The sequence below is a fragment of the Anabrus simplex genome, chromosome 2, assembly GCF_040414725.1.
Source record: "Anabrus simplex isolate iqAnaSimp1 chromosome 2, ASM4041472v1, whole genome shotgun sequence".
Lineage (NCBI taxonomy): Eukaryota > Metazoa > Arthropoda > Insecta > Orthoptera > Tettigoniidae > Anabrus > Anabrus simplex.
In genome coordinates, this window is record NC_090266.1 from 705,193,568 (window position 1) to 705,217,045 (window position 23,478).

General features: G+C 39.4%; 1 protein-coding gene across 2 annotated transcripts in view; it reads right to left on the minus strand.

Annotated features, from left to right (window-relative positions):
• The window catches only part of LOC136864387 (CTTNBP2 N-terminal-like protein), a 441,040-nt gene that overhangs the window by 77,578 nt on the left and 339,984 nt on the right, over positions 1 to 23,478 (minus strand). For both annotated transcript variants that reach the window (XM_067141318.2, XM_067141317.2), the window contains one exon: positions 21,481 to 21,642. In XM_067141318.2, coding sequence (XP_066997419.2) covers positions 21,481 to 21,642 — 162 coding nt within the window. The remainder of the gene's footprint in view (positions 1 to 21,480; positions 21,643 to 23,478) is intronic.

A 23,478-nucleotide genomic window follows, 5' to 3' on the forward strand; every position in this document is an offset into this window, starting at 1 on the left:
AACGGGAACAAAAGTGGGTTTCAAATCCGGCCAGATCACATTTAAAATTGCTGCCAAAAATGATGAATTTCATATCAAAGTCGGCCAAGTCCCTGTTAATCCGCACGGGCCAATAATCCTGCGCTATCCAGTCATGTGTTTTCTTCCGGTAATATGGCGGCCTGACGTTTGTTCGAGTCACATGTGGTGGTTTTGTTTGCGTGTATTTTAATAAATATTTTCAAAATTATAAATATATACGTAATTAATTGGTCGTTTTTAATAGTATTCATATTTGCTGTGCAATAAAATGGAGGAAATAAATAAACGACATTCCAGAAAGCGGCAACGTGATCCTTCCACCTGGAAGTGCACGAGGGAAAGACAGCTGAGATGAGTACAAACAACAACATGTTGTTAGTGGTGATTTAATCAAGGCTCGGTGAAGTGTTTCGAAGGCGCGATGGTATTGAATAGGTATAATATGAAGAATATACATTGAAGTAGCTACATCAATCCCCATATTTGCAAAATATACACTATTTAAATGTTAATTAGCCTCTACATTGGTTACAATGTTGGGTAAATTTACACAAACATAATGTTTAAAATAATAATCTTTATAAAGATTTTTCACTAAATCTTATATCATTTTTAATCATATTTGTTCTAAATAAAGTCAAGATGAACACAGTTAGAAAATAGGCCTAATCTAGATTTACTTTTTCTTTAGGTATTAGGCCAAATTTTCTAATCTAAGTTTCAAAGATGGCCAAGTCCTCTTACGTAAGTTTCAAAATCGGCTAGGTCCCACAGTTAGTTTCAAACATGGTCGAGTCCAAATTTTAAATACATTTTTCAATTCATGTAATATATTTAGACTGTAAAAATGGTATGGTAATGAATCAGAAGCCTCTGCTAAGCAACATAAAGATTAAAGTGTCTGAATATATATGAATTAATACCCTAAACAAGTTTTTTACTTCTCCTGAAAAAAACAGCACAACGGACTTGGCTATGTTTGAAACTATACGCCTCATATCAGTCAATCATGTAGACTGCTGCCCTTGCAACTTCCAAAAGGCTGCTACCCCCCTTTCAATGAACCATTCGTTAGTCTGGTATCTCGACAGATACCCATCCGATATGGTTGCACCTACGGCTCGGTTATCTGCTTCACTGGAACATGCAGGCCTCCCCACCGTGGCAAGATCACATGGTTCACAGGGGAGCGCAACAAATTTAATGCTGTGAAAGTTTGGAAACACCGCCGGGAATCTTCAACAGACTTGTCACTCCACAACATGTTTTTGGGTGCACAAATTATTAGTGGATTTCACCTACCCCGCAGGCAGTGGGTCACTCTTAACGGAGTTCGGACAGGCCATGAAAGATGCAGGGAATCACTCTACAAGTGGAACTGCATAACGTCACCGGAATGGGACTGTGGTGCCCCACGGCAAACCATCGCTCACATCGCTGGCAGCTGCAGGCTATGTGCTTACTCGAGTAGCTGGGCTGATTTCTTTATACGAGGCAGTGTTAGAGTGGATGGAAGGGCTGGACATCCTGATATGAAATTGTTGTCTTGTTATTGTAGTATATGTAGGTTTTATGCCATATGCCAAATAAATAATATAATTACTTTGGGGAAGGACTGTTAGTTGGAGGTGTATAGGTAATATTGTGAACGACAATGAAAAGTGTGTGATGTAATCAACAAATATCCATTGGAAAATGTTTACAACATGGATGAAAGGGGTTTATTTTTCAGAATGCAGCCCAATAAGACAATTTCTTCTGCACCTGTAAAAGGTTCCAAGAAAGCCAAGGATAGGATTACTCTAGCTTTTTGCACAAATGCCGATGGCCGTGACAAAAGAAAATTAATTGATGTTGGGAAAGCTCGATGCTTCAATGGTTTTAACCCTAATTTGTATGTTGTCTACCATTACAAAAAAGAAAAAAAAAAGCATGGATGACAAATTAAATTTATGCCCTGGTTACGGGATTTTAATGAAGCCATGAAGAGGGAAAATAGGTGTGTCTTACTTATCCTTGATAATGCAACTTGCCATAAGACGGAGCTACTCAGCAATGTAACAACTGAATTCATACCACCTAACACAGGATTCCTTCAACGTCTAGGTGCTGAGTCATAAAATGCTTTACAGCATATTACCGCTGCCATCACGGCGAACACATTATACAGTGCATTAATAATGATCTGCCAATCAATCTGTCACTTAAGGATGCGCTCTTCATGATACAGCATTCGTGGGATGAAATTACATCAAAAACAATTAAGAACTGCTGGAGCCATAAAGATTTAATGCCTCCTCAGAAAAGTTCCTTAGATGATAACAATGCTAAGGAAGAACTCAGAATAGCATTGAAAGACTTTGAAACCTATGCCCGTGTTGAACACCCTTTAACAATGGAAGAAATCTTATCTACAGTCAATTGTCTACCTTCAAGGAAATGAGCAATGAACACATACTGAAGACTACACAATAGTGATGGGACATTCGATTCATTTTATTGAATCGATTCATTTGATTCCGTTCACGTTACTGAATCGATACAGTGATCCGATTCACGGCACATTAGTCCCTGCTCCTACTGCATCTGTGTAGTATGTGCTGGTAAGACAGCAGCAACAGCATTCAGTGCTCGCAGCTGCCATCTGGTCTTCATACTATGAACTCCTTTCTTAGAAAAAAATGCTAGTCACTCTAATACATTGAAGGTTTCCGGCGACGCAGGGTGGGAAAGGTTAGGATTAGGAAGGTAGCAGCCATGGCCTGAATTAAGGTACAGTCCCAGCATTTCCTGGTGTGAAAATGCGGAAACTACTGAAAACCATCTTAACGGCTGCCGACAGTGGGATTCGAACCCACCATCCCCCGAATGCAAGCGTATAGCTACGCGATACTAACCGCACGACAACTCGCTCAGTCATTTTTGAAAATATCTATTTTTCTATCAGCTGAGGATTTTTTAAATCGTCATTTTTTGTATAGGCTACCCGAGATGTACAGTAGCCCGCTGGTTTTCTGATTCAACATACTGTTGGTTAAGTTATTGCGTCTGTCCACATATGATTGAAGTCTTGTGCAACGATGTGACATATGAACTGAGAGAATACTGAGCCATTCTTCCCAATATGAAACAGGTACTTTTGAGTGGTCATGAGCATGACTCATCGTCATAGGGCAGGCTAGAGTAGAGTTTAATTGTCAAATGTCAACTAAGTTACAATACTAAGATTCATTAAACTAATAAATAGTATAACCTAATAGCCTACCTACTTACTAACTACTTCAGAACTATGTTTTGACTACCTTCTTAACACTGCAAATAAAACCATCTATTATTTAAACCTCCCTGTAAGAAGAGGACAGTGAATGGAAATGGGTATTATTTTCAAATGAGCTGAGCTCGAGAATCCATTATAGCACACGATTCTTTCAGTGTACTGTACCATGGCTCACTGTATGCCTCGCTGCAGCGGAAGCTCGGCTCTCCGCCAGTGTCCAACTGTCCAGTGTGCGGATAAGGAGCCGCATATCTTGTGTCTCACTGAGCCGTGCTCGTTCACGATTCTTTCGGTGTGCCATGGCTCACTGTATGTCTCGCTGCAGCGGAAGGTCGGCTCTCCACGTGTCCATTGAGCCGATAAGGAGCCGTGTGTATCTTGCGTCTCACTGAGCCGCGCTCGTTCACGATTCTTTCGATGTGCCATGATTCACTGTCTCGCTGCAGCGGAAGCTCGGCTGCCCGTCAACGTCCAGTGAGTGCGCCACTCAGCACTGTCCGCTGGGAGTAAGCTGAATCGTGTGCCGTGAGCTCGCCGTTCCTGTGAATCGATTCACTCGGACACTTGAATGAATCGATACACTGCTTCGAATCATGCATTCAGTAGCCAACACTACTACACAATATGAGGAGGATTCAGCCTCGGAAGATGAGGCTGATTGTAATGACTTGCCAGTTCAGGTAAGGCAGTTAAGGAAAGTTTGAAGAAAACACAGGTGTGCTTAGAGAAACATCCCAGTGATTGTGTTGTAATTGATTGCCAGATCACTGTGACAGATGCAGTTGAACAATTACAGAAGGAGAGGCAGAAGAAGGAGAAGAAAAGGAGGAGGGAGAAGGAGAATAATAATAATAATAATAATAATAATAATAATAATAAGAAGAAGAAGAAGAAGAAGAAGAAGAAGAAGAAGAAGAAGAAGAAGAAGAAAAAGAAGAAGGTCATCACAGATTTCTTCTGTAAGGGCTAAAATAAAATAAAAAGCGTTAACAGTTCATCTTAATTTTTCATAGAGTACTGCATTAGTGTGCTACCATAATAAAATAAGTTTGTGTGTATTATCCTCTTAATTAGCAAAATAATAAAACTGTCCTTCAATAAAGTCTCTGTTATCTTGCAATAACAGATTTAGGCACACTTAAAATTCGCTTTAGTGCCACCCTCGCTTTATGTCATAAAATATTATTCAATGGATTGTGGCACTGTATCAGGAGGTTCACTGTAATACTACTACCAATAATAATAATAATAATAATAATAATAATAATAATAATAATAATAATAATAATAATAATATAAAAATGTAAGTACATAGGTGTTAATCAAGGTAACAGGTAGGGACCCTCTTCGGAGGCAGCCCTGCCCAGGGAGTGGTGCTCGTGCCTTATGCGAGTCCCAGAGCACACCGGCCCGTGTGTGTAACATCTGGTAAAGGTCCCAACTCAGGGTTACGTGTGAAGATCTCAATGGAATCTTCAGCGGAGGAGATGGACTTCGGAACGGTGGAGATTGTGGACGAGGCAGCCCTTGCCCAGGGTTACGGGTGAAGTCTATAACGGCACCTTTGGCAGAAAAGGCAACCTTCAGAATGGCAGAGATGGCGGATGTGGCAACCCATTCTCTCTGGGGTTAATTAGAAGAGGATACCAACGCTGCTGCCTTATAGAAATGGCAGGGGACTGCCAAAGGCTAAGGGAGAAAACCCTAACAGAAACTCCTCTCCAGTGTTAGGTTTAGCAAGCCAGCTGAAGAGTAATTTGGATTGCTTTCAGAACTAAAACAAGCCTCGGAAAGAAAAACAAATACCGGACTGAAAAATCTTCTCAAACATTTATAACATATGATGACCGAAAGGCTGATGATCTTTTACAATGTTATGCAAAGAAATCCCAAATCAAGAAAATCCAACAGGACTGGAACACTAAACATCCTTACATTTCCAAGTAAATGTGAAGAACTGGTGGATTTGATGGAGAGGAGGAAACTTTTCATCCTTGGCATAAGTGAGACAAAATGGAAAGGCACAGGAGTAAAACAACTAAGGAAAGGATATAAACTTCACTGGATGGGTAACAAAACCGAAGCTAGGAGTGGTGTCGGATTTGTACTGAGAGAAGATATAGATGCTGTAAGTGAAGTGATAATGTGAATGACAGAATCATCTGACTGGATGTCTCCTTCAATAAGGTGGTGTTAACAGTCATACAGATATATGCCCCACAGTCTGGATGCGATGAAGAAGAAAGGGAGCAATTTTGATCTGACCTGGAGGAAGCTACTGAAGGGGTGGAAAATGTATTAGTGATGGGTGATCTGAATGCATAAGTGGGAACAGACAGACTTGGGTATGAAAATGTGTTGGACCTGCATGGTTTTGGTACCAGGAACCAGGAAGGTGAACAACTTCTAGATTTTTGTGTGAGAAATGGCTTAAAAATACGGTAATTAACACCTGGTTTCAAAAACAATTATCTCACAAAATAACAAGGTATAGTTGGGATGGACAATCCAAATCCTTAATAGATTACATAATATCTGATGGAAAAGCTGGTCAAACTATTTGTAATGTTAAGGCTGTACCAAGTGAGAGAATAGATAGTGACCATAGACTGCTTCTTGCAATCATCAAACATGTAAAAATCAAAAATTAAAAGCTGGGAACTGAAAAATGTAGAAAACAAAATGATGGATACAAAAAAGATGGCCTCCAAAATACCTCCAGACAGAACACAAGGAGGAAATACAGAGTGGAACAGATTCAAAGAATGTCTTGTTGGAACTGCTGTAGAAATATGTGGCAAAACTAGTAGTAAAGTAAAGGAAAGAAAAACAGCCTGTTGGAATGATGAAGTAAAGAGTGCAATTCAGAAGAAAAATGAAGCAAGAAAGGCTCGAGGTAAAGAATCCCAGAAAGGAGATGAAAAAGATGAATTAAAAATGAGTGAATTACAACAGACATACAGAGATTGTAGACTTCGAGTGAAACGAATAGTAGCAGAAGAAAAACAAATGTCTTGGATTGATTTTACAAACAAACTGGAATTCCAAACTACTGTACAGTGTTATTAGAAATACCGTAAGTAATTATGAGCAAATAACAGCTTTACAGTAACCAGATGGGAGCATCAATATGGAAGACAAAGAAATAAGAGAAATTATGAAATTGTTGTTTTTTTTCGCTATTGGCTTTACGTCGCACCGACACAGATATGTCTTATGGCGACGATGGGACAGGAAAGGGCTAGGACTGGGAAGGAAGCGGCCGTGGCCTTAATTAAGGTACAGCCCCAGCATTTGCCTGGTGTGAAAATGGGAAACCATGGAAAACCATCTTCAGAGCTGCCGACAGTGGGGTTCGAACCTACTATCTCCCGAATACTGGATACTGGCCGCACTTAAGCGACTGCAGCTATCGAGCTTGGTTTATGAAATTGTACTTTGAGAATTTATACAATGGTATAAAGAAGGATTCCAGTCCTAATGCACAGATTCAGTCAAGCTGCAGTGATAATATATCTGAAAAAACTCCACCAACTTGGAGTGAAGAAGAATCAGCCCTTAAAAGTATGTGCAATGAACGAGCTACTAGCTTTGATGAACTCAGTGCAGACATGATTAAAGCTGCTGGCCCACAAGGAATTCAATGGCTATACAGGGTCATAAAGGCAATATGGAAGGATAAAATAATATCAGATGTCTGGATAAAGGGAGTTCTAGTTCCCCTGTTCAAGAAAGGAAGTCAAAAAAAGTACAGCAACTATAGTGCAGACTATAGAGGGATTACCTTACTGTCCCATGGTTTAAAAATATTTGAGGAGATTCTTGAGAAAAGATGAAGGAAAATTATTGAACCCCAACTGCAAGAAGAACAATATGGATTTAGGAAAGATAGATCAACTATAGACCTCATATTCACACTGAAAATTATATTAAAAAAGCACTGGGAGGAAGATCATAACTTGAAATTTGTGTTTCTACATATTGAAAAGGGATTCGATAGTGTCCCTAGAACAACTATATGGGAGTGTCTTAAAAAAGAATGTATCTATGGAACTCATTCAGAGAATAAAAATAATTTATGATGACTGCTGATGGTAGAATGAGTTCTTGGTTCAGGGTACTTACAGGAGTTAGACAGGGCTGTAATCTTTCACCTTTGCTGTTTGTAGTTTACATGGATCATATGCTGAAAGGTATAAAATGGCAGGGAGGGATTCAGTTAGGTGGAAATGTAGTAAGGAGCCTGGCCTATGCTGACGACTTGGTCTTAATGGCAGACTGTGCCGAAAGCCTGCAGTCTAACATCTTGGAACTTGAAAATAGGTGCAATGAGTATGGTATGAAAATTAGCCTCTTGAAGACTAAATTGATGTCAGTAGGTAAGAAATCCAACAGAATTGAATGTCAGATTGGTGATACAAAGCTAGAACAGGTCGATAATTTCAAGTATTTAGGTTGTGTGTTTTCCCAGGATGGTAATATAGTAAGTGAAATTGAATCAAGGTGTAGTAAAGCTAATGCAGTGAGCTCGCAGTTGCGATCAGCAGTATTCTGTAAGAAGGAAGTCAGCTCCCAGACGAAACTATCTTTACATCGGTCTGTTTTCAGACCAACTTAGCTTTATGGGAGCGAAAGCTGGGTGGACTCAGGATATCTTATTCATAAGTTAGAAGTAACAGACATGAAAGTAGCAAGAATGATTGCTGGTACAAACAGGTGGGAACAATGACAGGAGGGAACTCGGAATGAGGAGATAAAGGCTAATTTAGGAATGAACTCGATGGATGAAGCTGTACGCATAAACCGGCTTCGGTGGTGGGGTCATGTGAGGCGAATGGAGGAGGATAGGTTACCTAGGAGAATAATGGACTCTGTTATGGAGGGTAAGAGAAGTAGAGGGAGACCAAGACGACGATGGTTAGACTCTGTTTCTAACGATTTAAAGATAAGAGGTATAGAACTAAATGAGGCCACAACACTAGTTGCAAATCGAGGATTGTGGCGACGTTTAGTAAATTCTCAGAGGCTTGCAGACTGAACGCTGAAAGGCATAACAGTCTATAATGATAATGTATGTATGTATGTATGTATGTATGCTATAGCTGTGTTCAAGTAGGAAATGGATATTCAGATTGGTTCCAGACATCTAGGAGTGCAACAAGGCAGTGCCCTTTCACCATTACTATTCATCACCTCATGGATGAAATCATAAAAGAAGTGAAGCAGAACACCAACATGGATCTTAAAGCATTTGCTTTTGCAGATGATGTAGTTATCTGGGGAAATAGCGAGATGGAAGTCCAGGAAAGACTGAACGTCTGGAATGATCATCTGAAAAAATATGGACTGAAAGTAAGTGCTACAAAAACTGCTGCAATGTCTGTTAATAGACAGAGAAGTAAAGATAATATAATGCTGGAGGGTGTAAAATTGGCAACCGTAAACCAGTATCAGTACCTTGAATGCACAATATCAAGTGACAACAGAACACAGCTTGAATTAAATAACCGTATTCAGAAATCCAGTCAATTCTATCAGCAAGTTTGATATCTGCTCTGCAATAAACAACTGCCACTAAGATCAAAACAAACTCAACATACCTTGTCCCTATATTGACTTATGGGTTGGAAACATGCACAATTACCAAGAAAGATGGAGGCAAACTTCAGGCTTCAGAAATGAAGTTTCTAAGAAGCATGCTTCAAAAGACTAGGAAAGTAAGAAACAAGAAGATTAGAGAACAAGCTGGAATAAATCAGTCCCTGAAGGAGACCATAACTAGAGCACGTCTGCGATGGCTTAGTCACGTCAAGCATATGACAGAAAGAAGAATTGCAAAACAATGGTTGCATACTGAGATTACTGGAAAGAGACCTGTTGGAAGACTTAGGAGGAGATGGCTGGACCAAGTGAAGGAAGATATCACATCGAAAGGAATCAACTGGGATGAAGTCTTGAAGGAGCAGTGGTACATGAATATACTAAAATGGAGAGCACTCATAAACCACACCCGGGAAACTGGAGTGGAAACCTGATGATCATGATCATGATGATGATGATGATGATGATGATGATTATTATTATGATAAGGAATAATCTTCATTGGGTAATCACATTAACGAGGCTGTAACGAAAGGTTAGATATCTCTTTATATGGTTATGACGGTATTTAGCGGGTGTACGTAGGTGCTTTGAAAAGTTCTTGGAATGTACTAGAATTAAGTATCTTACCTTGGTGGAACTGCTTTTATTTTTCAACACAGTCTCCCTGTAGACTAATGCATTTGGTCCAGCGATGTTCCAATGCCTTGATCCCATCTCGAAAATGAGATTCCTCCAAGCCTGCAAAATACCTCTCCAATTCGGCTGTTAGTTCTTCCCTTGTAGAAAATCTCCGTCCACCGAGGAAAAATTTCAGCTTGGGGAATAGATGAAAGTCTAATGGTGCCAAATCAGGTGAATAAGGTGGATGTGGCAACAATTCGTACCCCAGTTCATGACGTTTTGCCATGGCAATAACACTTGTGTGCGGCGGAGTGTTGTCCTGATGAAAGATTACCTTTTTCCTTGCCAAATCAGGCCTTGTTTCACGTATCTTTGCAACAGTTGGTCTAGGAGGTTTGCATAGTATTGCCCTGTAATTGTTTGGCCAGTAGGAAGATAATCTATCAGCAGAATGCCTTTTGCATCCCAGACCTTTCCGGCCGAACGCACTGCCTTTGCTTTCTTTGGTGGTGGTGAATCAGCATGTTTCCACTGCTTTGACTGCTATTTTGTCTCTGGGGTATAGTAGTGGACCCAAGTTTCATCTGTAGTCACAAACCAGAGCAAAAATCTTGTTGGTTGCACTGAAAACGGGCCAGACTTTGTTCGGACATTTCCAATCTGGTGCGTTTATTGTCCAATGTCAAGAGCCGCGGCACCCACCTTGCTGATAATTTTTTCATACCCAATTCTTCGGTTAATATATATTATACCAGTTCAGAGGACATCCTTACAGCTTCAGCAATCTCCCGCACTTTCAGTCGACGATCCTCCATGACCATTTTATGCACTTTTGCAATAAATTCTGGGGTCGTAACACTTTTTGGCCGTCCACTACGCGGATCATCATCCAAGCTCTCCCGACCAAATTTAAACTCACTGGTCCACTTGGCAACAGTTAAAAATGAAGGAGCAGAGTCCCCCAGTGCGTTCTGAAAGTCGGCATGAATTCCTTAATCACTGCTCGAATCTCAGTTTTTTCCATTGTCACAAATCACTACGTGGGAACAACAACAAAGAGTCGTCACTACCACACTCCTGCAGCTAGAACACTGACGCGCCACGTGTTCACTCACAAAGGATGTGCGATTATTGCGCGGGAACCTCGTTGCTCTAGCACTGACATCTAGCGGTGATTCCGAGAACTTATCAAACCGTCCTCTTAGTAAGGATGTAAAGGAGAGGGTGTGTAGGTCTCTGGTAAGACTCCAATTAGAATATGGTTCCAGTGTATGGGACCCACATAAGGACTACTTAATACGAGAACTGGAAAAGATCCAAAGGCAAGTGCCTGGGAAGACTTGTAGTAAGGAGACAAGCTGCTCAACTGAGTGGTATGTTTCAAGCTGCCAGTGGAGAGATGGCTTGGAATTACATGAATAGACGAATAAGCTTGAGCAGACCTTTTGAAAGTAGGGAAGATCATAAGATGCAGTTTGAGTTCAAGGGGACAAATTAGGGCAAATATTAATTTATAGGATGAGCAGTAAGGGATTGGAATAATTTTTCAAAGGAAATTTTCAGTACATTTCCAAGTTCTCTGAAATTAGTTAAGAAATGGCTAGGTAAACAACTGATAGGGAATCTGCTACTTGGGCAACAGTCCTAAATGCAGATCATTGATGACTGGTTGGTTGATTGATTGATTGATTGATTGATTGACTGATTGATTGATGTCCATTTGACAAGTGCAGTAGTAGTGGAAATGTCATGAACACTGTGAAGTCAACAAATCCAATTTTACTTCGTATGGACAACAACCAAGCCAGTATCATCAATGACATACACCATCACAATTGTTTTATACAACTTTAACGTGCACAAAATATTTTATTAATATCTAGTACGGACTTATGCAACACTATGCAATGGAATGACAAGATAATTTATATGGTTACTGTATTATCCCAGGTACCACCCGCCCCTGATTAAGACCCACATCCTATATTTTAAAGGACAACACTTCAAAAAAGTTTCACTCAAATTTACTTACAATATTAGCTACAGAACAAGAACGTCATTTCACTACGTATGTTTCACAAATTTAGAATAGTTTCAGACAGTTTTTAAGTGTGCTGGAAATAATACCCAATAAATTATTTAAAACACACACAGAAAAAGTTATCAATCAAAAAACGATAGTCAACACTCGATTCATCATCAGAAGTACCAACTTCGGAGCTTTCACTAGCACTATGACTATCACTTTCCCACACGTCGTCTTCTTCACTGCCATCCATAGCATTTGAAATACTGCACTTCTCAAAACTTTTCCGGACGAGGTCACCAGAGATGCTAACCCACGCAGTCTTTACCCACGAACAAAGCAGTTGAACTTCCAGGGACTTAATACAATCAGTTGGCTTCAGTGCATGATTGTCAGCCGCCACCCACTCGGTATACAGCTCTTTCAAGGCTGCTTTAAACAGACAGTTTACACAGACATCCAATGGCTGTAACATAGACGTCAATCCGCCCGGAACCATTGCTAGATCGTATTTTGTATCCTTGGTTTGATTCTTCACAGCTTCTGTTGTGTGACCGCCGTAGCTGTCCATAACAAACAAGCTTTTCTGTCCAAGCAATGTACCAGGGCGACGTTGCCAAACACATTTCAGCCAGTCTTCCACTAATAGACTGTCCATCCAACCAGTCCTGAGTTCTGACAACACCGGCAGGTAAATTTTCTTTTGGAAATGTCTTTCTCTTCGAGACAATGTACGGTGGAAGTTTAGTTCCATCAGCACATATTACTGTACGCCTCTGTTTTTCATTACCACCCTTTCTGATGGTAACACTTTTTTACCCCTTAACACTCACAGTACTGTCCAATGGCATTTCAAAATAGACGGGCGTCTGATCTGCATTTCCAATTTGGGAAAGTAGATACAAATTTTTCTTTTGCAACCAAATTATAAGGCGCTGGAAGGAAAACAGTTTTCCTTCATGGGCAGTAGGAACACACTGTGAAATTGTGATACGCCTTATAATGCTCAGCCCATTGCTCATACAGAAATTTCTGATCCACCCTCGGCTTGCTTAAAACTGAGTAGAAATTTCTTTTGTAATTTCTAATGCTTTTAATCAGCACATTTTGGTCGACATGCCGTATCCCAATTCCCGCCTTTCTGTTACATATTTGTACAGAATCCTTTCAATTTCAAGAAACTGTGCATTCTGCCTGTGGAAAGCTCACTGATCACCACTACTGTTTAAAACAAAATCTTTCTTCTTTCTCCAACCTCGAGTACAAGATTAATTTATATCACATTTCCTACTGGCTAATTTCAGCTTCCTTTATACCTTTCAGTATTCACTTACAGTAGAAGACTGCAAACACTTTGTTGAATTCATGTTTACACGTAGCACTCTAAGAATGAGAGACTGTAAACTGACTGCCGCCAAGCGCTTGCGGTAAAAGAAAAGTGAAAATGTGTTGGGGTTGGGGGAGCACACGCTGAGTAGCTCAGTTGCCAAGTCACAGCGATCACGAGTGCGCCGATGTTTGATTTCAGGGTTGTTCCGTACTTAGAAATAATTTTACTGAGCTTATAAACTATAGCAGACTTTTAGGAAAGTTTTACACATGTTTATATTATAGAAAAAATCTCCATTATCACATGAAATACATAAGAGAGAAACAGTACACACATCTCCACTTGTTATTTTTAAACAAAGCTGTCGAAGGACGTGGTAGAATCCACTGCCAACCTTTAAAAGTAAAAATACACTAAAAAACATAAGATTTCCTAAGACATGTGAAGGATGGCTTGAATAAGACCCGCACTTAATTTTTGAAAGCGATATTTTTGAAGAAAAAATGTCCGGGTGGTATTTGGGATTATACAGTATATTGAGAGATTTCTGTTTGTATGGCGACATCAATCAAACCGATCTTACTTCTTATTAGACAACAACGATCAAAGGAGGGCAGTCATTTGACCCTTCTTGCTGGCTTCCTACATAACCGTTGGCGAAGAGTGGTATTATCAGGCACTTCATCCTCATGGTTACCAGTCACCTCCGGTGTCCCACAATGCAGTGCTCTTGGCCCCTTGTTGTTTTCCTTGTTTATGGACGATCTACCACCCGAACTAAACGAAACAGCAAATATCCTACTTTCTGCTGATGACTGCAAGATATTTAGGGAGATCAGGAATCCAGCAGATGCAGCTCTGCTACAGTCCTCACTTAACGCCCTCTCGAACTGGTGCCGTACTTGGAAACTTATCACCAGTCCACAAAAATGCAGCCACATGACCCTAACACTATGTAAATCTCCTCTACCGACATCATATTACCTACTCGACAAGCCCATCACTGTAGTTAAGCAACAGCATGACTTAGGTGTAATATTCGATACAAAAATCACAATTTAAAAACCATGTAGAGACATATACAACCGCTTCAGAGAAATTTCTGATCCAACTGCTCTTCATCACTTCTTCCTCATGATCATTCAACTACTGCTCTCTGATTTGGACAACATCCTCCCCCTTCAGTATTAACCAGTTAGACAGAGAAGTATGCTCCTTTGTTGTGCAATTGTTAGGAACAGAAACCTCAAGCTCAGAAATCTGTCCACGCAGCAGGTATTAAGGGCAATAAATGTGTCACCGCTGTACAGCAGGCAAAAGGTAGCTGACTTGAGTTTCCTCCATGGGATCTTAAATGGGCATTACCGCTCAGAACATCTTCTCACTCTTCTCTCTCTGTGCTCCTTCCCTCTCCACCAGAACCTAAGACCTTCTCCACATTCCCCACACTCAGCACTCAATACTTCAATTATCTTTCCTAATTCACCTCCCAACTCTCTTTAACAATATTAATAGGAGACACAAGCTTGATATAGCATCAAGTAAAAGTATATTCAGGAGGGGTGTAAACAGTCTCCTACGGATAAGTTGATTGTGAAGAGGTTATACCGCCATTTTGACCCACCTATTAACTTGACCATGATGGCCAGAAATGGTCCGTATTGATAGTTTTACAGTTAATTGTGTCTAGATTCCGCCTTGCCAATACAATTCAGAATGTATTATTATTTAATTTATCATTTACTTATATACACGTACAAGTAAATGTTTCGAGAAAACCAAATTCTCTTCTTCAGCTTGTTGGTAAAATCACATGTATCAAAGACATTATTTTTAATGAACTATGTGCCGACAGATTGCAGACAAGATGACAATACAACAATACAAAAATATTAAAAAATTCAAACATGGAAATGTTTCATGTTGTATCACAAACTATGTCATTTTCGTTGATTATATAGCAAGAACACAAGCAGTATTTATAGCAAATCGGAGTAAATCGGGAGAGTATAGGCTGACATGCCAAAGGTGCAATAAAAAAGTATGTAGGGCAATCAGGTAGAAGTGTAGCAGTGCGCTATAAAGAGCATATCAATGCAAGAAAATTCGCTGATACTGTGCCATGTGTGAACATATGCAAGATGATAATCACCAGTTCATGAACATAGAAAATGACATGGTTTTGCTACACCCTTTAAATAAGGGTAAACAAATGAACACTCTCGAGAAATTAAAAACTTGACAACGAAAATAGTTTAAATGAACACATGGCGGATGATAATCAGTTATTTTGACCTGCAACCCAATATTCTAGAAAAAGAGAGAATGGGAAAGGGCAATAACAACTCCTCTCCTATGCTGCAGACTCCTCCCACTCCACCCCTCCAGTTGTTCAACTCACCAGCTAGTCAGTATGCTGATTGAGTTACTTTCTATTTCAACGTTGGATTCTCAGCCCGACATGTTTACCTTTAATACTTTTACATTTTAGTTCTTTTCTTTTTTCTTACAGGCAAATGAAAAATGTCCATTTTAACCTGGCAGGCTTGATCTACATATTAACAGATTTACTTTCCGTTACGATATTGTAATGATAAGCAGACCATCTCAACACCAAATTGTGGGACTATGAAAGACCAATAATATGCTACATTTAAATAAAATGGATCAACAGTCAACCAGCTGTATTTTAATACATCACATACAGACATTTCATAGATTTGGGACATAACATGAAAGATTTTCGTGTTTGAATTTTTAATATTATTGTATTGTCATCTTGTCCCCAATCTGTTGGCACATAGTTCATTTAATAAGGTCTTTGATTCGCAGACATTTCAAAGAATTGGGATATAACATGAAAGATTTCCATGTTTGAATTTTTAAATATTTTTGTATTATTGTATTGTCATCTTATCCGCCATCTGTCAGCACATAGTTCATTAAAAATAATGTCTTTGATACATGTGATGTTACCAACAAGCTGAAGAAGAGAATTTGGTTTTCTCGAAACATGTACTTGTATGTGTATATAATACATTCTGAATTGTACTGACAAGGCGGAACTTAGACATCATTAACTGTAATTTTGACCCACGACGACTTGGCTATGAACGTGGACATTCTCATGGTTTTCAATTCGGACAGTTGTTGTTAGTAGGCTGTGTACCTGACCTTGTTATCTTTTTTAATGTTTGTTATATTCTAACATGAAAGTTTACATTTGTTAATTAGTCTGCTGACAGTGCAAGTGAAATTTGCTCAGTGTAGCTGTATCTTGTGAGAAAGAAAGAAAGAAAGAAAGAAAGAAAGAAAGAAAGAAAGAAAGAAAGAACATACATACATACATGCATTATCATTATAGACTGTTATGCCTTTCAGCGTTCAGTCTGCAAGCCTCTGAGAATTTACTAAACGTCGCCACAATCCTCGATTTGCAACTAGTGTTGTGGCTTCATTTAGTTCTATACCTCTTATCTTTAAATCGTTAGAAACAGAGTCTAACCATCGTCGTCTTGGTCTCCCTCTACTTCTCTTACCCTCCATAACAGAGTCCATTATTCTCCTAGGTAACCTATCCTCCTCCATTCGCCTCACATGACCCCACCACCGAAGCCGGTTTATGCGTACAGCTTCATCCATCGAGTTCATTCCTAAATTAGCCTTTATCTCCTCATTCCGAGTTCCCTCCTGCCATTGTTCCCACCTGTTTGTACCAGCAATCATTCTTGCTACTTTCATGTCTGTTACTTCTAACTTATGAATAAGATATCCTGAGTCCACCCAGCTTTCGCTCCCATAAAGCAAAGTTGGTCTGAAAACAGACCGATGTAAAGATAGTTTCGTCTGGGAGCTGACTTCCTTCTTATAGAATACTGCTGATCGCAACTGCGAGCTCACTGCATTAGCTTTACTACACCTTGATTCAATCTCACTTACTATATTACCATCCTGGGAAAACACACAACCTAAATACTTGAAATTATCGACCTGTTCTAGCTTTGTATCACCAATCTGACATTCAATTCTGTTGGATTTCTTACCTACTGACATCAATTTAGTCTTTGAGAGGCTAATTTTCATACCATACTCATTGCACCTATTTTCAAGTTCCAAGATGTTAGACTGCAGGCTTTCGGCACAGTCTGCCATTAAGACCAAGTCGTCAGCATAGGCCAGGCTGCTTACTACATTTCCACCTAACTGAATCCCTCCCTGCCATTTTATACCTTTCAGCAGATGATCCATGTAAACTACGAACAGCAAAGGTGAAAGGTTTCAGCCTTGTCTAACTCCTGTAAGTACCCTGAACCAAGAACTCATTCTACCATCAATTCTCACTGAAGCCCAATTGTCAACATAAATGCCTTTGATTGATTTTAATAATCTACCTTTAATTCCATAGTCCCCCAGTATAGCGAACATCTTTTCCCTCGGTACCCTGTCATATGCTTTCTCTAGATCTACGAAACATAAACACAACTGCCTATTCCTCTCGTAGCATTTTTCAATTACCTGGCGCAAACTGAAAATCTGATCCTGACAGCCTCTCTGTTGTCTGAAACCACACTGGTTTTCATCCAACTTCCTCTCAATGGCTGATCGCACCCTCCCTTCCAGGATGCCAGTGAATACTTTGCCTGGTATACTAATCAATGAGATACCTCGATAGTTGTTGCAATCCTTCCTGTTCCCTTGCTTATAGATAGGTGCAATTACTGCTTTTGTCCAATCTGAAGGTACCTTACCAACACTCCACGCTAATTTGACTAATCTATGAAGCCATTTCATCCCTGCCTTCCCACTATACTTCACCATTTCAGGTCTAATTTCATCTATTCCTGCTGCCTTATGACAATGGAGTTTATTTACTATCCTTTCCACTTCCTCAAGCATAATTTCACCAACATCATTTTCCTCCTACCCATGAGCTTGACTGTTTGCAACACCACCATGATGATTTCCTTTTACATTGAGAAGATGTTCAAAATATTCCCTCCACCTCTCCAGTGATTCCCTGGGATCTGTTATGAGTTCACCTGAATTACTCAAAACACTGTTCATTTCCTTTTTCCCTCCCTTCCTAAGATTCTTTATTACTGTCCAGAAAGGTTTCCCTGCTGCTTGACCTAACCTTTCCAGGTTATTACCAAAATCTTCCCATGACTTCTTTTTGGATTCAACAACTATTTGTTTCGCTCTGTTTCTTTCATCTACGTACAAATCCCTGTCTGCCTCGGCCCTTGTTTGGAGCCATTTCTGATAAGCCTTCTTTTTACGTTTACAGGCTGCTCTCACTTCATCATTCCACCAAGATGTTCGCCTTTTCCCATCTTTACACACAGTTGTTCCTAGGCATCTCCTTGCTGTTTCTACTACGGCATCCCTGTATGCCACCCATTCACTTTCTATATCCTGAACCTGCTTACTGTCTACTGTTCGAAACTTCTCACTAATCATATCCATGTACTTCTGTCTAATTTCCTCGTCCTGGAGATTTTCTACCCTTATTCGTTTGCAGACAGATTTCACTTTCTCTACCCTAGGCCTAGGGATACTTAGTTCACTACAGATCAGATAATGGTCTGTATCATCGAAAAATCCCCGAAAAACTCGTACATTCCTAACAGATTTCCTGAATTCAAAGTCTGTTAAGATATAGTCTATTATGGATCTGGTACCCCTAGCCTCCCATGTGTAGCGGTGAATAGCCTTATGCTTGAAGAATGTATTCGTAACAGCTAAACCCATACTAGCACAGAAGTCTAGCAAACGCTTCCCATTCCCATTAGCTTCCATATCTTCCCCACATTTACCAATCACCCTTTCGTATCCTTCAGTTCTATTCCCAACTCTCGCATTGAAATCGCCCATTAGCACTATTCTATCCTTGCTGTTGACCCTGACCACGATGTCGCTCAATGCTTCATAAAACTTGTCAACTTCATCCTCATCTGTAGCCTCACATGGTGAATACACGGACACAATTCTTGTCCTAATTCCTCCCACTGACAAATCTACCCACATCATTCGCTCACTTACGTGCCTAACAGAAACTATGTTGCGTGCAATGGTATTCCTGATAAAGAGCCCTACCCCAGACTCTGCCCTTCCCTTTCTAACACCCGTCAAGTACACTTTATAATCTCCTATCTCTTCCTCCTTATCTCCCCTTACCCGAATATCACTTACTCCTAGCACATCCAGATGCATCCTCTTTGCTGACTCAGCAAGTTCTACCTTCTTTCTTCCATAAGCCCCATTAATATTGATAGCTCCCCATCGAATTCCATTTCGTTCGCCAAGTTGTTTCCAAGGAGTCCCTCGCCTGTCAAATGGGAGTGGGACTCCATTACTCCCATAGGTCCGAGGCTTGCTTAAAGTGTTCTGAGCTCGGTAAATTCATGAAGCAGGATGCTGCCCTACTTGCACATAGTCCAAGTGAGGATCTCTCCTCTAACGGGTTATGGACCACCGGTGAATTGTGTAGTCCTAGCCGCCTGAGCACAAGGAGGGCCACGACTCAGAATATGTCCGAGATGCCCACTCCCATTCCATAGCAACTGGTATCCCGACTCTCAGGACCACTTACTAGGCCACTCAGCCGTTGCCCGTGGTTCACGAACTAGGACGTGACTACAGTAACCCACAAACATGAACCATAGAAAGAAAGAAAGAAATAAATAAATAAATAAATAAATAAATAAATAAATAAATACCACGATGTACAATACCGCAACCAACTTAAATCCGTTTTATAATAATTTGAATGTGTGCAATTTATTTTAAAACATCAAGAGTAGACTTATAGTTTCTTCAATATGCACCAATGCACTCAAAGAACAATTGACAAGATGATCATTTGTAGGATATTTGTATAGGCTAATTACTTTTTATATATTACGGTTGTATGGCAGAAGATGGCCCAAGATTTTAGTGCTGAAACCAGTCCCATTTGTATAATTAGTTTATAACTGTGTACCAATTTGAACTGTATAGATTAAGAGGATCATGAAACACAAAAATTATCATAAATAACGGTGTCCTGTTAGTCGACTTTATGGGACGAGGGACAACAATCAACTCAGCTGTCTGCTGCATGACCTTGCAAAAGCTTCAGTGTGCTGTGTAGAATAAGCAACGTGGACTACTGTTATCTAGAGTTTTGTTGCTGCATGAAAACACATGACCTCATTCTGCTGCTCAAACTCAAGCGTTAATCAGATCTTTTGGATGGGAGCAAATGGACCACCCACCATATACCCTGGACCTTGCGCCAAGCAATTATCATCTGCTCCATTACCTGAAGCAGCTCCTCGCCGGTCAGAGCTTTGACATCGACGAAGAAGTGAAAACAGCAGCTGAAGAGGCTTCAGTCACAGGTTGCAGAGTTCTATGCTGATGGGACACAAAAATTGGTGGAACGCTAAGTTAAATGTTTAAACAAACACGGTAAATATGTAGAAAAATAGCTTCATGTGTAAAGAGGACATAATAAAAAGGTTTTGGCAACATCATTATTAATTTTATTTCTATTGACAAACGGACCTTACTTAAAAAATATCCTTTGTACATCTTGCACACCAAATGGAATAACCTTGCCATATCAATTTCTCCTATGGCAGTTAGTAAGTCAGAGGGTTTGTCATCAATTTCAGGAGCCTTATTTCTATTTAGGTCTCTCAAACTCTGTCGAATTCTGACCTCGTGATTGGGTGACCCATTTTACCACCATCAACAGCCTCTTCTTGTTCCAGAACATTATCATCTAATTCTTTCCATTGATATAATTGTTGAGTATCTTTCTGCTTTGTCTTCTTGCCTTGAAATTGGTATTTAATCTGAGTTCTTAATATTCATAAAACTAGTTTCCATCTCTGATGCATATGATGAGAAGAAGAAGAAGAAGAAGAAGAAGAAGAAGAAGAAGAAGAAGAAGAAGAAGAAGAAGAAGAAGAAGAAGAAGAAGAAGAAGAAGGAGAAGAAGAAGAAGAAGAAGAAGAAGAAGAAGAAGAAGAAGCTAACTTGCCTTGCAGACATTTGCCTGTTAAGATCTGAATGCCTAAGAAATCTGTTTTGATAAGCATTCATTCCTTCTGTTGTCTATACTCTGTGGAATGTGTTCTATTACAAATTTTCATACGTGTAGCACTGTACATCAGACACACTGAGACTGACAGCAAATCAATGTAAAGGCTCATAAGAGTCTTCCTTTCTTTCGTTCTTTCTTTCTTTCTTTCTTAAATTTTACTGAGGGGAGAGTATATATCAGTACACGCACGATGCTGTTGGCAAAGATGCCTGAAATTGTTCACGATTCAACAGTGTATTCTCATAATTTCTCATAATACTGAGTGCCAGGGCTGTAAAATAGCAAAAGTAACATAAGAACATTCTTGTTTCAGTTGTCTCTAATAAAAAGTAATGATAATATTTTACCATCTCAGGAGAACTGAATAGAACACACTACACAGATTAATATCAGTAGCTCTCTCTCTCTCTCTCTCTCTCTCTCTCTCAAAAAACACATCCATGCGTACACGTATGCATCTACTATTGTTGTCGACTATCCATTAAGATAAAAGTATTCAGGATACTTACTAGGACCACAAACAGGCACACTAGACACAGTGGCAGTGGGCTGAACAACCTTTGCGACACTGCTCATCATGGGCGTCCCAGCTGCTGCTGGTGGTGGCGGAGGTGATATGCTCCCATCTGTAGGGCCCCATGAACATGCTTTGGGAGTTAGTGGGACACCAGCTAAAAGTATAAAAAAGAAAAAATAATCATATTCCATGGTTTTAAGTTGCAACATGAATATATGTAGCAATTACAAAACAAATTAAAACAAATTAAAAATAATGAAATGAAAATAAATAGCTGATTTAAGAATATAATAATATATGTATATAAGTTTACTTGTCTTGTATACTGATGCACAGAAGAAGAAGAAGAAGAAGAAGAAGAAGAAGAAGAAGAAGAAGAAGAAGAAGAAGAAGAAGAAGAAGAAGAAGAAGAAGAAGAAGAAGAAGAAGAAGAAGAAGAAGAAGAAGAAGAAGAAGAAGAAGAAAACTAACTTGCCTTGCAGGCATTTGCCTGTTAAGATCTGAATGCCTAAGAAATCTGTTTTGACAAGTATTCCTTCCTCCTGTTGTCTATACTTGGTGGAATGTGTACATTATAAGCAACTGCAGAGGTCCTGACATAACTTAGCAATTGCTTGCCATGGTAATAATCATTATGGTAATGTAGTTCTTCTTGCAAAATACAAATGAGGGTGAAATATTCACAGGGAATTCATAACAATATATCTTTTTTTTAAATGTTTAAACAATTGAAGGATAGTCCAAGGGCCTTATAAATAAATAAATAAATAAATAAATAAATAAATAAATAAATAAATAAATAAATAAATAAATAAATAAATAAAACAAACAGTTCCACTCAAACTGTGGTAATTTATTCATATCAGCAGCTAAGGAAATCGTATCAGCATCACATACCCAAACCTATAGGTGGAGTGTAACATTTAATATTGGAAACAGAAGTAAATAAGGAAATATGGCTGATGGAGATAGTAACATTCAGGAAAGACATCAAAAAGTTATTGTGGTCTTGGCACTAACCAGTGAACTATGACTTCTCATTCCTATCATCTAAAGCAATGTCCACAACCTTTCTCTACTCATGGCACATCCATGACTAGACACGGCCCACCAAATGTAATTCCCCTCAAAAATGCATAAAATATGGAATGCCATCAATCTACTATTATTATTAATAATAATAATAAACATAAACAGACTCGTCCATTTCTTAAAACTTCAATTCACTAAAGAGTGTAGAAAATAAGAAAATACACTTTTTTATTTCTACTAAAATAAATAATTCTACTGAGATATTTTCAATGTGATACTTGCACCTTCTTAGCTGCAAACATATGGCTGATCCATAGTGTAATCATTGACAATGCAAGTCTAATTTCTTCATTGACAGAACAGAGTCTGTCGCTCTTTGATTTTCTTTGGTTGTTTGCTATTTATTTAATGTTGCACCAACACAGACAAGTCTTATGGGGACGATGGGATTGGAAAGGGCTAGGACTGAGAAGGAGTAGAGGTACAGCCCCAACATTTTCCTGGTGAGAAAACAGGAAGCCATGCAAAACTATCTTCAAGATTGCCGAAGGTGTGGTTCAAACCCACCATCTCCCAAATGCAAGCTCACAGCTACATGACCTAAACCAAGTGGCCAATTTGCTAGGTCTTAGATGTTATAATTTCAGTCAATGTCAAGAAGCCTAGTTCACACAAATACCTAGTAGAAAATGGCAATAATATTAACTACCAACTCTGAGATAGCTGGGTATTCATTCATTACCTATTGCCAACCAAACTGGATCGAAAAACACTTTGAGGAGTTATTATATCAATGTTCTATCTGCTTTTAATTCTGCCTCTTGTATATTAATCAGATTTTTTTTCAATCTGCTTTACGTCACATCGACACAGATAAGTCTTATGGCGATGATGGGATAGGAAAGGACTAGGAGTGGAAAGGAAGCAAATGTGGCTTTAATTAATGTACAGCCCCAGC